This window comes from Ursus maritimus, unplaced genomic scaffold (genome assembly GCF_017311325.1).
Source record: "Ursus maritimus isolate PB19 unplaced genomic scaffold, ASM1731132v1 scaffold_14, whole genome shotgun sequence".
In the NCBI taxonomy this organism is placed as follows: Eukaryota; Metazoa; Chordata; class Mammalia; order Carnivora; family Ursidae; genus Ursus; species Ursus maritimus.
Genome location: NW_024423786.1, coordinates 61,675,178 through 61,695,949, shown reverse-complemented (window position 1 = coordinate 61,695,949; position 20,772 = coordinate 61,675,178). Strand labels below are relative to the sequence as shown.

Below are 20,772 nucleotides of genomic sequence, written 5' to 3'. Positions count from 1 at the left end.
CGGCGAGCCAAAGGGCCAAAGGGTTGGGGCTGCCTGTTTGAGGACAGTGTCTCCAGAAAGCTTTGGAAAGGGGGCCTGGCCACACCAGGGAGCACAGAAGGCCTCCGCAAAGAAGGGGCAGCCGGGAAGGAGCAGGTGAGGTGCTGTCCAGCTGGAGGGGCGGCCCCAGGGCGGGGTGGCTGCAGCGGGCACTCTCGGTCCAGCAGCCTCTGTCCCTTTCCTGAGGGACGCAGGAGTGAGGGCAGCAAGAGGAAGTGGTTGTGGCTTCCTTGGCCCATGGGAACCTGGTCATCCCTGCCACTGCCTGCCTGAGGCTCAGGCACCCTGGGACCTTGCGGAGCCCGCAAACCCTGGCCGAGGAGGCCGAGCCCCTTCCCCCAGGCCGGCCCAATTGCCTGTGCAAACCTGCATTCCATACCCCAGGCCCTTCCCAGGAGCTGACGTCATTACACAAATAGTGTCACTGCCCCTTCCCCCTCCCCTGGAAAATGTCATAAAGGCGCTGGTTCCAAGTTTCCAGAAAGGAAACTCTCTGGGAGGTTTTGCCTTCGCAATGCCTCCTCCAACAGGCAGCTCCAGCGTGAGGCGGTGACCACCCGGCTGGGGCTTCTCAGGGGTGTCCTTGGGCCCACTGCCCTCCGCATGGGCCAGACGCCCGGGCCAGCACCCATCGCGCAGCGGGGTGCGGACAGGCGCCAACCCCGGATCGCGCTCCTCTGACTCCACGGACGGGATCCCCGTCCCCCCAACCCCCCCCCCACGACCAACTCAGCAGGTGGCAGCGGAGGCCACGGGGACTGCCGGTGGGACAGACCGCTCAGGCGGCCCCAAGTGCGGGCTGGGGCCCAAGTTGTCGCGGCCAGGGGTCCCGTGCGGGGATCCCCAGACAAAGGAGGGTCTGGGGGGTAGGAGGGACGTCTCGATCAGCGCCCCCACCCCGGGTTCACAGTTCTCACGTTCCCCTCCCCAGAACCGGCCAGCGCCGCGGGGGCGGCCCCAGCTGCGCGGCTCTGCGCCCCTCACCCCGGCCCCTCGGCCCCCCCGCCCCGGGTCAGGCCCGCGCCGCTGCTCTGGAAGGAGCCCGTGAGGTAGCTAAGTCTCGTCCTCATCTCTCCCGCCCCGGGCGCGCGGCGGTCGGGGTAGGTGGGGGGAGGCTGGGGGCGGGGCCGCGGCCCGAAGCTCCGCCCCGCGGCCCCGTCCCCCGCCCGCCCCGCCCCCGCCCCCCGCCCGGAAGCCCGCTCGGCTCCCCGCCCCGCCCCGCCCCGCCCCGCCCGCCGGCCCGGCGCGCCGCTGCCTCAGCGCTAGGCCTTCTTGCACTTGCCCTTCTTCTCGCGCTGCTGGAACTTGCGCAGCCGCCGCGCCCACGTGTCCCGCCACTGGATCACCAGGCTGCTCTTGTCCGCCACGATGCCGCTCTGGTCGGGCGAGTCCTCCGCGTTGCCCAGCAGCAGGTACTTCTTGAGGGGCTTGATTTTGGGACACTTGCAGGCGATGTCCCGCGAGCGGATCCACAGGCTCTGGTCACCGCGGCGGATGCGGCTCGTGCCCTGCTTGTACACGGAGATGATGTTCACCGTGAACTTCCACCAGTCCCCTGCCTTGTCCGCCTTCAGGATGTGGACCTGGACCGCTGCAAGGAAGCACAGGCGGGAGAGTGGGCCCTGGGGCCGAGGAGTGCGGCCTGGGCACCCGCCGGTTCCTGTAGCCAGGTGGGGCCTGCCTGCCCGCGCCCTCTCCCCCGGAGGCCCTATGGAGAAGGCACAGCTGAGAAGGGACGGCACAGGGTACCCCCCTGGGGCACGCGTGGGTGGTGCCGAAGCTGATCGGGAGAACCCCACCTGCCAACACCTGGACCTGGCCGCTGCTCCAGAAAGCCTTACCTCATGCCTGTGTTGAAGCACTGCCTTTGGGGACAAGCCCCCTCTGGGGCCAGCAAGGCTAGCAGAAGCTTATAGGAACTGACCACCCCTCCTCCCAGCACTCTGGGCAGAGTCCGCCTGCCCAGGACAGGTGCCCTCTGTGAGAGCAGCCCGGGCCACTCTTGGCAGTCTGGGTGGGAACCTCCTTAGTGCCCCCCCCACCTCCTGCCATGGCATTTCCAAAGGCTCCAAGCCCTTAACATCAAGCCTCATGACACCTCCAGACACACAACCTTGCCCTTGACCCAATCTCAGAAAACCATGATGGGATCTCAGTGCCAGGTGCAGGGTACCGTGAACCTGCCCTTCCGGGTGGCCGCGGTTCCCCTTCCAGAGTCCAGGGTCCTTGTACTGCCCCCTTCCCATCCCTGCCAGGCTGCCTCCCTCCCTCCTGACTCTCTCCAGTTCCCCAGGCTATTCCCCTCCTAATTCTCCACTGAAACATCCCCTGGTACAGGGTTCTCCACTGGAGCCTGCATCAGAATCCCCCGGAGGGCTTGTCAAACACATATTTCTGGGCGTCACCCCGGAGTTTGCAATTCAACAGATCTGAATGGGCCCCCAGAGTTTGCCTCTCTGACCAATCCCCAGGTGGTGCCACTGCCGCTGCTCCAGGGAACACACTTTGAGAATCAGTGCCCTAGTAAATGTTAATGTTATTTCTGCAGGACATTAGGAGGTATTTTAAAAACAGGAGGAAATGCCTTTTAAAGAAACAGAGGGGGATCTTTGCTGAATAGGTTTGTGAAATTCTGGGTTAAACAAAGTCAAGACGTTTCCTTACTGCAGGACTTTTCAGAGCCTTCAATCTACAAATCGTGCGTGTGTATCCGTGTGTTGGTTTCCCAAACAACTTGGACTGCAGACCTCTTCAGCAAGTGCATCTCGAGTTAGCAGAGCCCCATGGGGCCCCACTGGGGAACTGCTGGGGGAGGGCACATAATCATTCCAGGGAAAAAGGGAGAGGTCTCCGCTGCACAGACCGATCAAGGAAAACCTAGTCATTCCCTGTCCCCCCCGTCAGAACAGGGCATGTTGCCCTTGCTGAGCCCACCTCCCACCCCCTGCATCCTTCACCCCTGGACCAGGCTGAAGATTGTGACGGATGAGTGGACCTGAGCCCTTCTGGAAAAGGAGCAGTGCATCTCTCCAGATTACACCTGCAGAAACCAAGCTGTGGGCTGGCTCCGTGGCTCCAACAGCCAGGAGGACATGTCCCCGGGGCATGCCGCGTGCTCGTCACCTGCCCACTCCTGGCCTGGCCTGGCCGCCCGTGCTGGCCAGCCTCTCTCAAGGTCTCCGGGGCCCACCCTGCCGCTTTCACTCCCAGGGCCCTCCCTGTTCCCCTCTGTCCCCACACTTGGCCCAGGATGCCGGGGAGGTTCGGGGACAGAGGGGTCCAGGGGAGGGTCCGCCACCCTCCAGCTCGTCCTTCTGGGGTGAGGGACGTGGCAGATTTTCCCATATTTCATTTCAGCCGTTCCTGGGCATCCCGAACTTTGCACTCCAGTCTGAGGGCTCCAAAGAATGGCTGCCATGGCAACAGTTTCCATGTTTTTGTCACCAAGGGACTCAACACTCAGTGTGAACTCTGAGGTGGGGTGGGGAGCCCTCTCCAGCCTGCAGAAGTGGCTGGGCCGTGTGTTTGTGCGTAGGGAGGTCACCGTGGCAACTGAGTGCCCCTCTAAGCGACGGGGGAGCTGGCGTCCCTGAGAATCCCGGTTTCCTCTCCTCAGGACTGAGCTGAATGCAGAATGAGGCTCCGTCAGGATGCCGCTGTTTCCCTGTGTGGGATCGCAGACCCCCGGCCCAGCCACGGTGCCCTCCCCCCCACTACCCCGCCAGCTGGGGTGGGCAGGGGGTGGCCCCAGAAAGATGCTGTAGAAAGCGCCTGGGGAATGCGGCTGTGACCCCAGGCCCTGGGCATCTAGTGGGGACAGGCTGAGCCGTGTCTCCCGGCCCCAGATTTCACAGGACGACATGCAAGCCCCCCAGGACCCGAGGACGTGCCGGTTTTCAGAGACAGGGTCACTGCGGAGGTCAGTACGGTAAGAGGAAGTGATTAGAGGGAGCCCTAATCCAATCAACTGTGGCCTCCTGAGAGGAGCAGATCAGGATGGACACACAGACACACGGAGGGAAGACACCGCGAGAAGCAGCCGCCTGCAAACCGAGGAGGGGGTCTCTGGAGAAGCCGCGTGCGGACACCTCGATCTCCGACTCCGGCCTCCGGAACCGTGAGACAATAAATTTCTGTTGCTTAAGCCCCCAGCCTGTGGCGCTTGGTTCTGGCGGCCCGAGCAAACTCGCCTGGTTGGAACTGGGGGCTCGGATCTTGGGTGTCGGCCCAGGGCCAGGCGGGACGGCAGCCCTGGCGACGTGGGCCAGCTGGGCTGGGGGGAGGCCGGAGAGAGCTAGCCGGACCGGTCAGGCCCTGCTCTGGCCCTTCTTACTCTCTGGAGCGGCAAGAATGTGGCCCTTCACACAGCAGGAGGACTGGAGACCCATGCCCCACCTTCCCCGGTCTGGAGCTTCCCTCCCCTGAAGGAATGTTCTGGAACACCAGGCAGGGCATCCAAAGCAGCAACCCCCCCCCCCACTTCCCCAGGCCCGGCCAGTACAGGAGTGGAGGGGCTCCGCTCCACACTGAGGACACAGCCCAAAGGGGTGCCCCACCCCTGAACACCTTGTCCCCGAGAATCCAGGGGCCAGAGCAGTAGACGCCGGTCCACTGGGATAAAGCAACGGCCCCCGTCTTCCCTCCACCCCAGCAGTTCCCGGCGGCTCCCAGGCCTTGGAGCGGACGGCACAGGCGGGCGCAGGGGCAGGGGAGGGTGGCGGTAGAATTCATGTGATTATGCTGGAAAAAATCCACAGTTCCGCTGCCCTTGGCAACGCCTCCGCACATTACGCAGCCCACCAAGTATGAGCTGCACACGCAGTGCACGGGCCAAGTCCCTGCCGTGCACATCCAGCTGAAAATATTCAAAATGCACACTGAAACGGTGACCTCAGGCAGACCCACTCCGCACGCTCGGGGAGCGCGCCCGCCACAGCACGGCACGGGGACGGCCACCACCTCCGCGGGGCCTGCTGGCCGGGAGCCCGGGATGACTGGGGTCTCCTGGGGGCCCGTGGCACCGCCCAACCCGCACACCGGGCACAGGCAGCTCTGCCCACGCGGGCACCACGATGCCTGCGGGCGTGCCCCTTACACCCACACGACATGCAACACCAGGCCCATGAGCCTCAGCCCTTAGGATGCCTAAGCCACCACCCCCCCGTCTGTGCACTGATGTCCTAGCGTGACCTCCAAGAGGGCAGAACATGGGGGCCCAGTGAGCATCCCCCATCCCGTCTTCAGAAATAAGGGCCATGACCCTCAAAGGCAGACAGAGATTAGACGGGGACAGGAAGAGGCATGCTGGGACCAGCGGGCAGGCCGAGGGTCCCAGCGCAAACCAGAGGTGTCCCTCTCCAGCGCAGAGATGAGGCAGTGGCCGAGCTGGGGAGCCTGGCCCCCTCTCTCAGTGATAAGCGGCCGCATCTCGGTGTCCACACCGCAAACGCCCTCCCTGACGCTGAGCCCTTGCTCACCCCCAAAAATGAGGGCTCAGGCTGCAAGAGAGCTGCGTGCCTGGCGCCTGGGGCCCTGCTTTCTGCATGGACAAAAGCAGGCATGGGGGGGAGGAGACCTGGAGCCCGCCAGGCAGGATGGGTGAGGTCAGCTCTGGGAAGTCCAGCTGAGCTGGGGCCCCTGTGGGCGCCCCTGAGCAAGCTGGAGGGGAAGCTTGTCTGCAGAACGGGGCAAGGAGAGAGCTCACTAGGAGCGAGGAGCTGGCGTCTGTGGCCCAGGTCCTAGGGGCCAGGCTGCACTTTGTCTCCTGGCCTAGGAGCCCCCATGTCTGCAGCCCGCCTCACGGCTGATAGCAAGGCGGCAGGCAGGGCGTGGCGGCAGCCCCCCCCCGACCCCCAGCAATCCTGGGGTTCACAGGAAGGACTTACCAGCCCCCGGCGCAGGGCTGTGACGACGCACTTCTCTTCTTAATCCCAGCCTGCAGCCAGGCTGGTGGGGGGCACGCAGCTCTCCATCCTTCAGCTGCAGGGCTGGCTGCGACTCCCAGCAGGTGAGAGGTGGACCGAGGGCCTGGCCCACAGAGGCCACAGTCGGCAAGAACGGCCTGTGCCAGAGGTGGACTGGCCTGGCCAAGGAGCGGGGAGCCCAGAGGCAGGCCCAGGGCAGGCTGGGTGCACAGGGCCCCCACATGTCCTATAGGAACAGACCTTGGCCATCCTTCCAGGAAGCCTCAACCTCTCCTGGGTCCCAACGCTGGGAGACTCTCAGGCCATCAAAAGCATACGAAAAAGAAGCTCCAGGTCCTGTGCTTGGAGTCCTCCCAGGGGGGACTTGCTGGCCCCCAGCAGGCAGCCATGTTCTCTCTGTCCCTGTTCCTTCCGAGCCTTCCTCCCCAGCTCCAGCCCTGACCCAAGAGACTCAGAGCCTGTCAGCTCTGGGCCCTCCGAGGACCTGGCACAGCCACCTCCCGGGACAGTTAGTGACAGGAAGTAGCTCTAAGCCGACTTATGTCCCTGCTGGTAGGTTTGGGGGACCTCCTGCTGGCATCAAAGCTCCCGGCCTGGGCCAGGTTCTAGGATAGCTGTTTGCTCCGGGAAGAGTATACAGTTGTTGCTCATTCATCTGCTGGCTCCGCCTGAGACAACCTGCTGGGCCGGGCCCTGGGGGAGGGGCCCTGGCACGGGCCCTCATGGGGGACAGGGGCTCCCAAGCATCTTCCTCTTCCCACAAGCCTGGAGCCCTGGGACACCTCTGTGGGGAGGCTTCCTGCCGCCCGGAGGTCTCCTGGATTTATGGGCTGCTCAGGGTGGGCCCCCAGGGGCTTCCCAGCAGCCGCCCCTCCCAAGGAGGCTTGGGTGGCCAGCCCCCGGCCTCCCCCCGCCACCGCCCGCCCAGCCATACCTTCCTGTTGGGCCGGTCCAGCCGGGGAAGACTTGTCACCCATCTGTCTCAGAGACAGCGGCCAGGACGAATGGGGGAGGACACTAACCCCACAGAAACCATTAAAACCATGCAGCCCCATAAATCTCCCGGTATAGAAAGTGTGTCATGAGTTGCAGCTGCTTTCATAAAATGCAGCTCTGACCACATGCTTCCCAGTCGCCCCTGAAGGTAAGAAAGCCCGGAGCCGGGCCAAGTCTTGTTCTCGAAGACGCTGACCGGCCACAGGGGACGGAGCGAGTGGGCGGGCCGGGGGTGCGGGCCATCGAGCCGGGACCCGCGCACTCGCCATGAGGTGTCTCGGCCGTCTGCCTGAAACGAGGTGGCGAGCTGGGCAAGCTGTGGCCAGACCAGGCCACGGGCCACAGCCCGGCACAGGAATGCTCAGGAATCCCCGGGCTGCCACCCCCGAAAAGTCCGACCTCAGACCTCAGAGAAGGTGGGGACCTTAGGGCCGGCTGAGGGTCCCTCCTTTTTACTTCTCGGCAAAAGAAGTCCTGGTTTGCCTCTCTCTCTCAGAACCAAGAGCAACGTGAAAGCTGCCTCAGTTTCCCAGCCACGCCCCGGTGCTCAGGCTCGTTCTTGGGAGGGGAGAGGGGTGAGGTGCCTGGGACCATCTCACTGCACAGGGATCCCCAGAGGAGAGGATGTCGGGACATCCGGGAATTGGAGAGGGAAACTCTGGGGAAGACATGAGTCCTGTTCCTTGGGAAACGGTCCCAGTCTGGCCTGGCCACCTGCATCCCCCTTCACAAGTGAGAAGGGGTCGGGGGACTGACCACCCCGCTTGGCCAGAGGCTCAGGGAGGAGAGTGGACCTGAGCCCTGCCTGCCCAGTGGGGTGCCCTCATCACCGGGCTGGTCTCTTCCTCAAAGGAGCCAGAGAGAGATGACCCCCTCTCCCAGGCCAGAGGGACCGAAACAGCCTGGCTTGGCCCCCGCCTCCCACCCCAGGCCTGGCCAGAGAGGCCAGAGTGTCACCCCGGAGGATGGCCTCACACAGCCCCTGGAGATGTCCTCTGGCCAAACCTGCCTCCCAGCCCCCCCAGGAAGGCCCAGCGAGGAGTGCTGCCCCAGGCCGGTGCACCAGCAGGAGTCCTGGGCTCTGAAGGAGGAGAAGGCAAGAGGGTCGATCTCCCCGAATATGGCCTCAGTCCAGGCCCCTCATTGCCCTCCTGGACGCGTGGCCTCCAGCGCTCCCAGAAAGCTCGATGCGGACGGTGCTTCTGGCTGCAAATTGATACGTGCTGCACAGCGGGGGTGTGGCCCGTCTGAGGTCCCCAAACATACCCCGTAGCCCAGTCCCCATTAAGGCCACCACCTCCAGGCAGCCCCTTCGCAGGAGCTCAAAGGGCAGCCCCGCCTCCCCAGCTGGAGCCCTGGAGTTGGGGCGTCCAGCAGCGACGGGTCCTGTCGTGCACCCTCTGCACACCCCACTCGGCTCTAGATCCTAAAAGTCAACCCACACCCCAAGGACAGAACCTGTTTCTCCAAGGAGCCCCAAAGAAAGGGCGTCAGGCCCGGAAATAGGAACCAAGCAGGATCCAGACCACAGCACCAGAGTCCGGTGGCTGCTCCTCGGCCAGCCACGTTCCCCTGGGGGAATCAGCATGTGCCTGCGAGCCTTTGGAAGGGTGTCCCCGGTCCCCTGCCACGCCTCCCGCAGCCTGCTCCGGAGGGTGCCCTGGGGCATGGGGGGCGGGGGCCTGGCCCTATTTCCCAGCCCGGCGGAGCTGCACACGGCAGGTGTGTGAAGACTGGGGGCAGGGGTGCTGGGTGAACGGGGTGCCGGGCACTGCTCCCAGCACGGGCAGCGTCAGGACCCACCCGATCCCTGCCACGGCGGGGGGAAATGCCCATCTGAGCCCTGCGTCACTGCGAGAGATGCTCTGTGACCCTGGAGACAGCTCCCCGACCAGCAGAGAGGACAAGTGCTGCCCGTCACAGGTGTGGGACACAGCCAGTGTCCCAGCCCCAGGTGCCCAGCTCTCCAGGCACCTTGGACAGATCCCTGCCCCCACCCCTCCAAACCTCCACATCCCCATCTGTGAAACAGGAGGAGACACCTCTCACTAGCCAGCCTTGCTAGCCCTGCAGAGCCTTCCCTCCTGCCCCGCCTCCCTAAGGAAGGATGCTCAGAGAGGAAACAGTGCAAGAAAGAAGAGGAGAGGAAGCTCCAACGAGGGGGACCGAGGCAGCGGCAGCTGCCCGCCCACCCGCAGCCCCCTCTGGAGCTCGGCACCCTGCAGCCGGCTGGGAGGGGCAGTGGTGGGAGGCGCAGGCTCCGGGCTCCCCTGTCTGTGGGGACAGGGAGTCACTGTGCTGGGAAGGGGGGCGGGAGGCCCGGTCAGTGCAGCACCCTGAGGGATCAGGGGCCTTTCCGTCAAGCTGTCACGGGGGCCCTTGGGCCCTCCCTGTCCAACCTGGTGGTCACCCGCATTCCTCGACCTCAGCCTGACTCACGCGGACCCAGCTCCACATCTGGCCTCCATATGGGGCTGGCACTCTGGGGGTGGGAAGGAGGGGAGGTCACATCTGGCTGGGGAAATCGAAGGATCCCCGGGGGGCCAGTGACCCCCAGGGAAGGGTCAGCGAGCCTCTGAAACACCATGCCACGTGCTGCTGGCTGGTCTGCGTCCCGCTCCCTGGGGCTGCGGGGGGTGCACTGGGGGTCGAGGGAGCATCTCCCAGGAACGGCCCCTGGGGATCGGGAACATCCGTACCCCCACCCAAGCCCCGAGATCGAAGCGTGCTGTGGACACAGGCGCGTCGTCCCCGGACGGGACTGATCAGGAACAGCTCTTGAACTCGAGGCCAAGAAAAGGAAGGGGAGGGAGTGTTAAGAGGGGAGAGGCCCTCATTTGCTGAGAGGCCCCACATCCCTGGGGCTGGTGAGACAAAAAGAGGCCTGAGTTCGGGGCCTCTCCGCCCCCCGACCCCATCTGATCTCCAGCCTGAGCAGCTGGACGAGAGCCAGGCAAGGGCCAGGCTCCGTCACGACATCCCCACCCGCTCCCCGGTAATCTGCAGGCATTCCCACCACCGGCAGCACACCCACACCCACCCCCCATTGGGGATCGGCCCGTGACCTCCGTCCCCCACATGCCAGGCCCATCGCCAGCACCCCAGTCCCCACTACAATGTCTGCCACGTCAGCTCCATCAACTCTAAACGTCCCCCCAACACCACAGTGACCCCACCTGCCGGTTTACCAAGGAGGATGTGTCTGGCTTACCAGGAACGGGGATCAAGGGTCCCGGGGGGGGAGGACCTGTCCTTCAGCTTTCTAAGGGACAGCTGTGCCTTCTCTGGGTGGCCAGAGGCTCCGGGCCCTGGCACGGGGGAGGAGAAGCCTCTCGGGCTTCGGAGTCCCCGGTCTGGAGCAGAGTCCCAGCATATTGTGGGCAGGACGCAAGTCCCCCATCGCAGGTGTTCGCATGGATTCAGCAAGGACGGGAAGGAAGGCAGGGAGACGCCCCACCCCAGCCCGGCAAGGCCCCAGGAGGTCCCGGGGCACACAGGGGCATGTCAGTGTGAATGAGAGCTCCGCTTAGGTCCCGGGCCCACTCCTGCCACGGGCCCGCGAGAAAGCAGGAGCGTGCGCGCACAACCTAGAGAGCCCTGACTCTCCCCACAGATGCCAACAGCGTCTCCCCTTCGAGCTGTACCTCAGAAGTAATCCTTGCGGGATCTCAGGAGGCATGCTTGACACAAATCATCTTGCGAAAAGCATTTTGATTTTTCCATCTGGTGGTGCCAAAATGTCTTTCAACAAAAGGGGTGACTAATAAACATTTCTGGGAACGAATAATTTTTCCAAGAACTGGCAAAAGTGAGATGATCTCACCTTTCAGAATGTGAGCTGTCTGTCTCCCCCCACTTTCGAATCCCAGGGAGAAGGAAGAGGCCGGAGGCAGCACCCAGGCCCCCATGGGCCAACGTGAGCAGGCCCGGCTCTTGGTGGGCTCACGGTGCTTTGCGCACGCGGACGTGGCCGTGGCTGCTGAGGCCCACGCGGGCCTCTCCCCAGCCTCCCTGGCCCCCACACCCCCGAACCCAGCACCCGCTTCCCCAGCCTGTATCCACTTCTGTGCCCGAGGCCTTCCTCCCTCTGCCTGGGAGCTTGCTTTGCCCCGGGAGCAAAGGTTCCCGGTGCCCCCTCCTCCGGGAAGCCCTCCCTCCACACCCTCTCTGGAGAACCAGTCTCTGGACCTCAGGCTGGCCCACGTTCCCTGCTCTCGTCTGTGTGTCCTTCTCCCCTCCTAGACTGTAAGCTCCTTGAGGGCTAAGCCGGTGTCTCCTCCATATCCGTAAGCTCAGCACCCAGGACAGGAGAGGGCACACAGCAGGCGCTCAATGAGTGCGCGAAGAGGGACTGGCAGGGGTGGGGATGGGTGTAAGAGGGAGCAGGACTTCCTGGGATGTGTGAGATGGGGAGGGGGTGCAAAGGTGAAAAGGTGAGTGAGGACAGGGCCTCGGAAGAAGCTCAGGGACAAGGAGGAGGAGAGGCCGGAGGCCGGGTGGCCTTGGCGGGGCGGAAGGTCAGGGGAGCGGGAAGGGGCCATGTCCCGCACCAGCGAGCAGTGTGGCCTGAAACCTTTCCTGGGTCCCAGCCTAGCGGCCCCCCACACCCCCCTGAGGACAGAGTGTCGTCCCGTCACTCTCATCGCCTTGCCTCCCCGGCGTGCAGCTCCAGCGGGAGGGGCTCGGACGGCGCCGCCCCACGGAGTGCGGACTCCGCAGTGAACACGCATGTGCACACGTGCACACACACTCACAGGCACACACAGGCACACCCACACCCACACACCGCACTGCCACACGAGCACGCCCACACTGTGACACACATGGTCACACACACACAGGGTCACACACGCACACGCACGTGTGCCCGTGCACACAGTCCCACACTCACACGTGCACACGCGCACACAGTCACAGGCGCACACCCACATGCACACTCGCCGGCACACACGCATGTGCACACACACGTGCGAATACACGCACACGCTCACATGCTCGCACACATACACACCCACATGCACACAGGCACACATTTGCTATCACACGAGCACACCTATACTCGCACACCCACACACTGGCACACAAGCACACCCAGAGGAGCCCACTCGCACACACGCCCACACATGCGACACTCACACTCGTGCACACCCACAAGCACCTGCTCGCACAAGCACACCTCACATGCACACTCACGCATGCCGTCGCAGGAGCACGCTCACCAGGGGCATTCACACCAAGGAAGGGCCCCTCCCAGGCGAGGTGTCCCCGAAGAGCTGGCCAGCATTGCTAAGACTGGACAGGAACGCGAACAACTGTCCCCCACAGGCTGCTCACTGGCGGGGTCCCCTCGAGGGCGACAGAGGGCTGGGTGGCCGCAGATCATAGTGTCACCCTGCCCTGAGCAGATGGCGTGGGCCCCGGGGTGCTGGGCTGCGATGGGGTCTCATCCAGAAGGTGTCAGGTCCCCTGGAGGACACCTCCATGTGACAGGAAACTCAGGCCCAGGCCAGTGAGGCTCCTGCCCGAAGTCCCACAGCACGTTAGGGGTCTGCACGTCCAGACTGAGGGGCCGGTGCCCCTTCCCTGCACACGGGACCAGAACGGGCCACCCTTCCCCGCCAGGGGCACTTCCTGGATGCGACAATTAAGGCGGGGCTTGGCCCTGAGGCCCTCCCCCGACCCCAGTCCTTCTTGCCCAGCTTGGTGCCCACCCCAGCCCTACCCGCACTGGGCCCCTCTCGTGTGGAAAGCGCCAGAGCGAACACAGGGTGGGACCCACCCGCACACCCCCAGCCAGCCACACAGGTCATTGCCCTCTGCCCGGTTTCCCGGCCTTCTGTCCGCTGCCCGGGTCGGCGGAGACCCAGCTCCACGTCCCCAGCGGGAAGAAGGGGGGCCCGGGGCCTGCTCTCACCTGGCAGGGGCAGCAAACGCGGGGTGCTCATTAGCGGCTCCTGGAACGTGCAGGGCACTGGTTACAATTTCTAATTGGCTCCCTGCCGGGTGGCAGTCAGAGCAGAGATGATGCAGCCCCTCAGAAGCCCGGTCCCCAGGCCCCCTTGGCCCGGCCCGCTCTGCCCGCCTCACCTCCCCGCTCACGGCCAGGCCAGCTCCCTCCTCGTCCTCTTCCCGCTCATCGCACCCCGCGCCGGCCCAGGTCTGGCCCAGGCAGGGGAGGGATGCCCCCACTCACATGTTATCTGGGGGGCCGTGGTCCCAAAGGAATGCAGGGGGGGTTCTCCACAAACTCCTGCGAACCCAGTCATGACGCCTCACCACCCAGCTCCAGAGCAAGGCCTCCGGCTGCACCTGTGTGCCCCTGCCCAGCCCTGGGGGGCCGCTCCCCACTTCCCGAACAAGCCTCTCCCCTAGGGCCTGCCTGCCAACCCCGCTGGGCTCTCGGAGACCCTCTCCAGAAGCCCCTGGGGTTCCCTCCCTGACACGTCTTTGTCCTGGCTGAACACAGAGGCCTGGGTGCTAAGCTGGGGCGGGGACTGCCCCCCAGTGTTTAGCCCCAAGAGAATCAGGAACAGTCCTGGGGACCAGAAGCCCTCGAGGGCCTTTGGAGAACAGGAAGGGGCACAATGCCAGGCCCGGCCTCGAGGCCACAGTTAGGACGTTCCGGCTGATGGCAAGACAGCTTCAGAGCCCGGCTGCTCCCCGAGGGGGCACCCCACTTTTCTCCCGCACCTACAGCTCCCCAAGTCTTGTCCAGCAGCAGAATCTGTGGGTGCCTGGGCGGTGCGCCCAGCAGGGAGTGTGGGGCGGGAGCTGGGGTGGCCGCGATGAAGGCTTGCAGAGATGGGCACGCGGGCTGCTGCTCGCCCCTCCCGGCCTTGGGACAGGATGTGGGGCTAAAGGTGAAGCGAGAGGAGAAGCCCAGGGCAGGCCGCGGTGGACGGAGCAGGAGGACGGGCCTCCGCGGGCAAGTCACCTCCCCCGGCTGGGCCCGCGTCCCCGAGGGAACCGAGGCCAGCCGTCTTGGACACCTGCTTCACTCACATAATTCATGGGGAGGTAGGTCCTGGGGGTGCTGGGGGGAAGGCGAGGGCCAGGCCAGGGAGCAGAGGGCAGAAGGAACCCAGGGGCTATGCCCCACGTTCCGCACCCCGAGGAAAGGCAGGCCTGAAGCTGGGGGGGCGGGGTGGGGAGGACACGCAGGTGCAGGTCCCGGGGAGGGCCTGTGAGGCCCCTCTGAGTTCATGAAAAACAGGGTGTTTGGCCCGCCTGCTGTTAGGGGGCCAGGAAACCACCAAGGGGGACAAGGGTCCCTGGAACATCGGGGGTCAGGGAAGCTGAATTCGATAGAGGAAAAGAAGAAAAGAGAACAAAATGGGGCCGAGTCGGATAGAACCAGGTGGAACGTGGGAGCTATTCTGGTAACTTTTAAAAAGCCTAATTTTTCCTTTCTTCACTTTTAGAACAGAACAGGGGCTGCGGGCCAATACCTCACAGAAGGACTGCTTGGCCCTCCCCTTCCAGCCCCTCTCAGGTGTCTACTCAAAGGATGCTTCCAGACGAAACTCAAAGCAATCCTTCCCCAAGGACACCCACCATTCCTTCCCCCTGCCCCCTGTTCTGGGCAGAGGTCTTCTCTATGACCCCGGGCTCTCCGGGCCTGCGCAGACAGCCCGCGCTTGAACCCCAGGACCCAAGCCTGGGAACGCGACAGAACCCTTGGGCCTTCTTACCTGAGCCCTCATCCCTCTGAAGGGTCGGAGGGGGCAGCGGGGTATCCTGCCTGGAAGGCCCCAGCAGGCACGCAGCCCAGGGCTGGGAGGCCGCGGCCCTACCTGGGCCTCTCCTCGTGCGTGTCCCCGGGGCTCAGAGACAGCACCCCCCTTACCCTTAAACCATCTCCAAGTTTGCTCTTTTTCCAGGGGAATCAGAGGTTTCTGCACTGTCCTGGATGCAAACACTTGAAAGGGGCTTTGGGGAGTTCGCTGCAGGCCCCACGGGGGTCTGAAACAGGGCCCCCCGTGGCCTGACCACTGCTGGACACACCCCCGTCAAGGGGCAGGCCGGGCGGCCGGGGGTGGGGGTGCTCGGGCTCTGGGTGCATCATGTTACGTGTATCCTTGTGTGCGTGTATCCGTGTTCGTACACACACTCACACGGGGTACGATGATGACGTTTTGTAAGTTCTCAAAATTCCTCTGGATTCCCTCGTGCATTTCATGACTCTAAAAGCGCCTGACCCTGGTCCTTATTAAAGAAAAATACCTTAGGTCTGGTTCAGATGGTTGGCCCAGGAGGACGGCGGGCTGGGCTGCTGGACGCCCCTGGGTCAGGGAGCGACGGACAAAGTTGTCCTCCAGCTCTGCTCCTTCCTCCCTCCCTTCCGGCCCAGCCACCACCAGCTGACTAGCCGATGTCCCCGCTCCCACTCCCATCAGGCCCCTGGCCCTGTGCTGGGTGCTTCCAGACATACAGAGCAGGGCAGAGCTGGAAAGGCGGACAGGAGAGGCCCGGGTGGTGGGGGGTGGCCGGGCCTGCCCAGGCCGTGGCTGGGGGACTCAGCTCTGGGGGCCAGGTGCAGAGGGGATGGAAGGGACCGGGCGACATCAGTGGCAGTGGGGGGCGGTGGAGGGAGGTGGGCAGGGTGGACTGGGGTGGCCAGGAAGAGCAAGGCCCAGCTCCCAACCAAAACAGCCAGGCCCACCGGGTCAGGGGGAGGGCCCGACGGTGGAAGGCGCCAGGCCTGGGTTCAGGGCCCCTGGGCCTGCATTCAGGCCGCGGTGACCTCTTGGCCGGGTGACAGGGGCCTCGGCTGCCCACGTGGACACCCGGGTCTCCCCCAGCTCTGTCGGCATGATCCCCTGGAGACTTCTGTTTACTGGGCCCCGCTCTGCAGTGCCCCCCAGCTCCCTGCCCACATCTGCCCGGGGCGGCCTCCAGGGGCTCCCCTCCTCCTGCAGGCTCCCCAACGGCCTCCCAAGTCACTCCTTGACACTGTGTCACATGCTGTCTGGCCAGCGCAGACCTCCAGCCAGCACAGATACTCTCAGGGACCAGAAGCCACAAAGCCGGCTCCTCACCTCCCCCGGGCCAGCCTGGCACAAGCAGGTTCCCAGCAAGTGCGTCCAGAAGGGGGGCAGGGCCGCCCGACAGAGAAGGGGCGCAGGGAGGATGGGGTGTCGTGAGTGACGGGCTGTGTCACCCCTCCCCGGGGAAGGGGGCCAATGGCTCAAGGGACAGGGCTGTCAGCCCATAGCTCCGGGCTGCAAAAGACCCTCAGGGCCCCCCCACAAGCTACGTTCAAACTTCAGTGAACCATCAAAATGCAGATTCCCCGGCCCACCTCAGCCTCGCGGAGTCCACCTTTGGAAGGAGGAGGCTTCTGGAATATGAGTTTTAAACCCACGGAGCCCCTGTCCCCTTTCCTGATGCCTGGAGGACCCCACACTGAGCCACGGAGGGAGCCTCGGGCTGAAAGCCCACAGTATGGATGAAGGCACTGAAGACCAGAGAGGGAAAGCGACTGGTCTGAGGCCACAGAGCCCTCCACCCGGTGAAGGCCAGAGGCCAGGCTGGGAATCCCAGCCGCAGGGGAGCCCCTGCCCGGAGGAGAGACCCCGGTGCCCACGTCCCACAGCCCCCTCGCGCCCCCTTGTGCCCCCGGAAGGCCCCTGGTGCCCCTGGCCTCCGAGGGCCTCGGTGGAAGAGCTGACACGTTCCTTGGGCGTGGGATCCCGCCAGCCAGGCCCCTGTCCGGTCACAGGGACTCCACGACCAGCACACAGCCAGGACCACCTGCCCCCCCCCCCCCAGCCGGGCTCCTGGCTGGTCACGTGGCCCCCGCCGGCCCCGCCAGACAAGGGGCCTGGCACTCACCATAGCCCTTCCTGCAGTACTTTTTCATGTTAATCTTCAGCTTCCCTTTGGAGGCCTTGCAGTAGGAGTCACAGTCTGCAGGGGAGGGAGAACACAGACAAAAAACCTAATTAGGCTGGCCGTGAATAGGCCGGGGCCGCGGGGGAGGCCGCCTCCCCAGATACCCGGAGGCCTGTGATACCCACGGGCCGGGCCGGGCGGGCGGGCGGCCATTCAGGGCAGGCCCGGCCTTCTAAAGCGGCGCTTGGGACAAAGGGCCCCCGCCCGACCCCCGCCGTTGGCCCCACCAACCCTTCAGCCGCTGCCTGGAGCCCCCTTGGCCTCCATGAGGGACGCGGGGGGCTTGGGTATTGTGCCACCCAGGGCTTCTGAGCGCCACACAAACTCCCCCCACCCGGTTCTTAAGACACAACTGGAGCCTGATTAAAGCCGATAGACGCCTCATTGTCACCCCGCGCCCGGGGTCTGTGTCAGACGCTGGCTTTCATGGCGCGGAGCCTCTGGCTGGGGTCAGACCCCAACAAAAGAGGTCACGGAGGAAATTAGCAGCCCATGAAGCATTAGAAAACCCCTTTGGTGTCCACTCTACTGGAGTGTGCAAATAGAATGCTCCGCGGAGAGGAGTTCAGTTCTAATGGGCCCTACTGCTGAGACGCAGGGCTGCCGGGCCGCGTCCGCCGGGAGCACGTCGGGGGGCTTCCCGGAGCCGGGGCGCGAGCCAGGCCCAAAGCCCAGGGCCCCGGGGCCTGCCAGCCTTCGGGCCTGCATCTCCTGGGGGTGGCCTCTGTCCTCGGCCCGGCCAGGCCCTCTCCCCGCCAGCTCTTCCGACAAGGGGCCGCGACTGCTCGGCTGGATCCGCGGGTGACAGACACCCTTAGCACGATGGCCAGCCCACCGGCGAGGCCCAGGGAATCGCTCCGGCCTGCCCCACGCCACTGCCCGACATGCCAGGCCTCACTCAGTTCTCACCACCGTTCTTGGATGTGGGGCTGACAGTCCCATTCTGCAGGTAAGAACACGGAGACCACCTGCCCAAGGCACCCCTGAAAGCTGGCGCCCAGGCTGGGCCCTGAACTCGGACGTGAGATGCCTAATGCGTGCGCTCTTGGTTACGCCATGCTGCGTCTCCGCGACCACCAGTGGATCCCCTCAAATGTGAGCCAGGCGTGACGCGCAGAGCGGGAATGAGGAGGACCCTGTGTTCCAGCAACGCCCAGACAGCTGGTGGAGGGTCCAGAATGTTCTAGGAGCAATGGTAGCACTGGGCAGGGGACGTGAGCTGGGGGTGTGTCCTGGTGACAGGTGAGGAGGAGGGGGCTAGAAAGGTGACACGCACACAGGTGACCGCCCCGGGAGCAGGTGCAGCCCCTCTCCCTGCAGAGGGCATCACCAAGCCGGGGTGGGGGTAAGGAATGATTTGTGGGGAGCACAGAACAAAGCCGGGGAAGCAAGTCAGGCCTCCTGATGCCCCTCGCCCAACCCCCCATGGCTTAGAGATGCAGAGAATATTCAGAGATCCCCCTCCCACCACCACCCAGAGTCAGCCTCTGGCCCCCTGGGAGGTGGCCGCCTCCTTCCAGGTCCCGAAATTCACTGACCGGTGTTGGTTAGAGTCCAAACAGCTCCATCCCACTGCCCTGGGGGACACGGCCCGGCAGCCCCCTGTTGCCTCCTGAGCCAGCTTCTTCCCGGGCTGGGGCGGGGGAGGCACCCCGTTGGGAACCAGTTGCAGGAAATGGGGGAAAAAGCAGGCCCCTACCTGCTCCCCCGTGGTCCGAGCCCTGGAACCGGCCCACCCGCCGGGATGCCCTGCCAGGGGCACCGGGAGGCTACCGTGCTAGTGACTTCTGCCAGCTGGCTGGCTGACGACCGGGGGAGGGGGACCTCTCGGGAGGCAGGGACGGGGCTGTCCAGAGACCATGGCCCGCATTCTATGGCGGCCCCGTGCAAGGGGTCAACACAAGGTGATGACCTGAACGCGGACACGGGAGACACCGGCACCAGGCCCACCGCCCGGAGCCTCACCGCGGGGGGCACTGCTCTGGGCCAGGTGGTGGCCAGCTCAGGGACAGACGACGCGCAGAGCAAAGCCACCACCACGCCTGAGCCCAGGCTGTGCGTGAGTCCTGCGGTCCCGAGCGAGCTGGCTGGAATCCCCCCCTGCTCTCTCCACTAGGGAAGCTCATTGGAATGCGAGTGGCGCTGGGTGACGTTATTCCTGGGGCAGCCTTGAACCCCTCGCTCCTCGCCTTCTGGTTGTTTTTTTACCCAAGTCAAAAGTCGTTGGCCCACATCAGTGCCTGTGTTCCGGTTGGCAGGAAATCACCTAGGCCCTGCGTCCCCGGCAGGCCTCCGTCTGGGCCCTGAGGCACACTGCCCGGGGTGGGGGGGCAGGACCGTGTAGCCGTGGGCTCTGCAAGCCTGTGAGGGAGGCACTGCTGGTCCCGCCTGAAAGCCAGGAAGCCAGGGCTCAGGAAGGTTCTAGAACACCTGCCGCATGTAAGCCACGCACTGTGGGGAGGAAGGCACGACAGCAGAGCCTGGGACAACCTCTTCCCAAGGCACCATGAGCTCTCCCTTCTTGCCTTCCCTCCTGGTGACATCCACAGCTCTTCTGTCCGGAGCTAAGCATCCACCGGGAACAGAATCGTCCTAGAATGTGTGGCATCCATTCCCAGCCCAGAGGGAACCTGCTTGACAAGTCTCAGTCTTCCCCGTGAATAGTAAGAGCCCACACCTCAGTGACGGCCCCCGGACAGTACCGACGAGGCATATTTGTACGAGCCCCATTTTAGCAATGAGACCGTCTAGCTGGGAGCCCGTGACCTCACGGCCTGCTTTCCAGCCCGGGCCATACAGCGGAATTAGCCGGAAGCTTTTAAAAAACACTGGTGTTGGGGTCCCATCCCCAAGACCTTCTGATTTCACTGGTGGAGGGGGCAGGCTGCGTGTCCTGATTCCTAACGTTCCCCAGGGGACCCTGATGTGCAGCCAGCCAGGGTCCCAGGGGCCGCTGTCCAAAGCACTGGAGCTGTGGGAGGAGGCGACAGGGCACCCAGAGCACCCACACCGGCAGAGGAAAGGCTCGGAGAAGGTGGCTGTCGCTCACCCTGGGGGGCACTCAGAGAACCCCACGCCGCCCACTCTTCAGGAAACGGCGCTGGCCTCTGAGCATTTATGGTTGTACTTGGGGGGGGGAGGGGTCCTATGTCCTTCCTTTCTGTCCATCAGAAATACTTTTTTAAAAAGATTTTTATTTATTTACTAGAGAGAGAGAGAGAGAGCATGAGTGTGGGGGGCAGAGGCAGAGGGAGAGAGAAGCAGGCTCCCCGCCGAGCAAGGGGCCCGACGCGGGACTTGATCCCAGGACCCCGGGATCATGACCTGAGCCGAACACAGACGCTCAACCGACTGAGCCACCCAGGCGCCCCAGAAATACTTCTTAAGTCAGTGTGCTTGTTGTAAAATGTCCCTGACTCCCTTCAGGTTTGCCGATTCCGATTTGGTTGTGAGCTAGGGAAACAAGAACCGAGGCTGTTCGAACTGTCCATAAAACACGGGTAAACCGGCTTGGAATGAGGGAGACGGAAACGCTTTCCTCGGGGTAAAGTGAATAACGTCCAGAACGCGGACACCGCGGCAGCTATCTGGCGGCTTGCGGACTCTTTGTTTTGGGTGTATTCCAGAGAACTGAGGTCATTGGACAAGTGGTCCCTGGACAGGGAAAATGTTCCTGCGTTTTCTTCTTTTATCAAATACAGACACAGCTACAGAGACTGCTTCAAGACGGGCAAAGCACAGCTTTTACGTGCAGTCCTGAGCCCTTCAAAATGGCATATCTACTTGGCAGTCACCCATGTGGCCTCTCCTCGTTTGGGTCCAAAAGTGCTGTAAAGACAACGAGAAAAATGAAAATTCACACTCACGCCAAAAACCAAACTGATAGATGACCCAATGTTGGAATCTGGGAGCAATCTCT

The 20,772-nt window shown here is 64.0% G+C and overlaps 1 protein-coding gene and 1 long non-coding RNA gene across 2 annotated transcripts in view; one reads left to right on the top strand and one right to left on the bottom strand.

Moving 5' to 3' along the window:
- Positions 1–1,286: 1,286 nt before the first annotated feature.
- Positions 1,287–20,772, bottom strand: part of NTN1 (netrin 1) — a 162,449-nt gene continuing 142,963 nt past the window's right edge. The window contains exons 5-6 of the mRNA XM_040630022.1: positions 16,794–16,868; positions 1,287–1,630 (exon numbers count right to left, since the gene is read on the bottom strand). Coding sequence (XP_040485956.1) covers positions 1,302–1,630; positions 16,794–16,868 — 404 coding nt within the window. The 3' untranslated portion in view covers positions 1,287–1,301. The remainder of the gene's footprint in view (positions 1,631–16,793; positions 16,869–20,772) is intronic.
- On the top strand, positions 1,625–4,183 carry LOC103660393. The gene is made up of 2 exons (XR_567794.2): positions 1,625–3,214; positions 3,397–4,183. It is a non-coding gene; the product is annotated as an uncharacterized LOC103660393 (long non-coding RNA).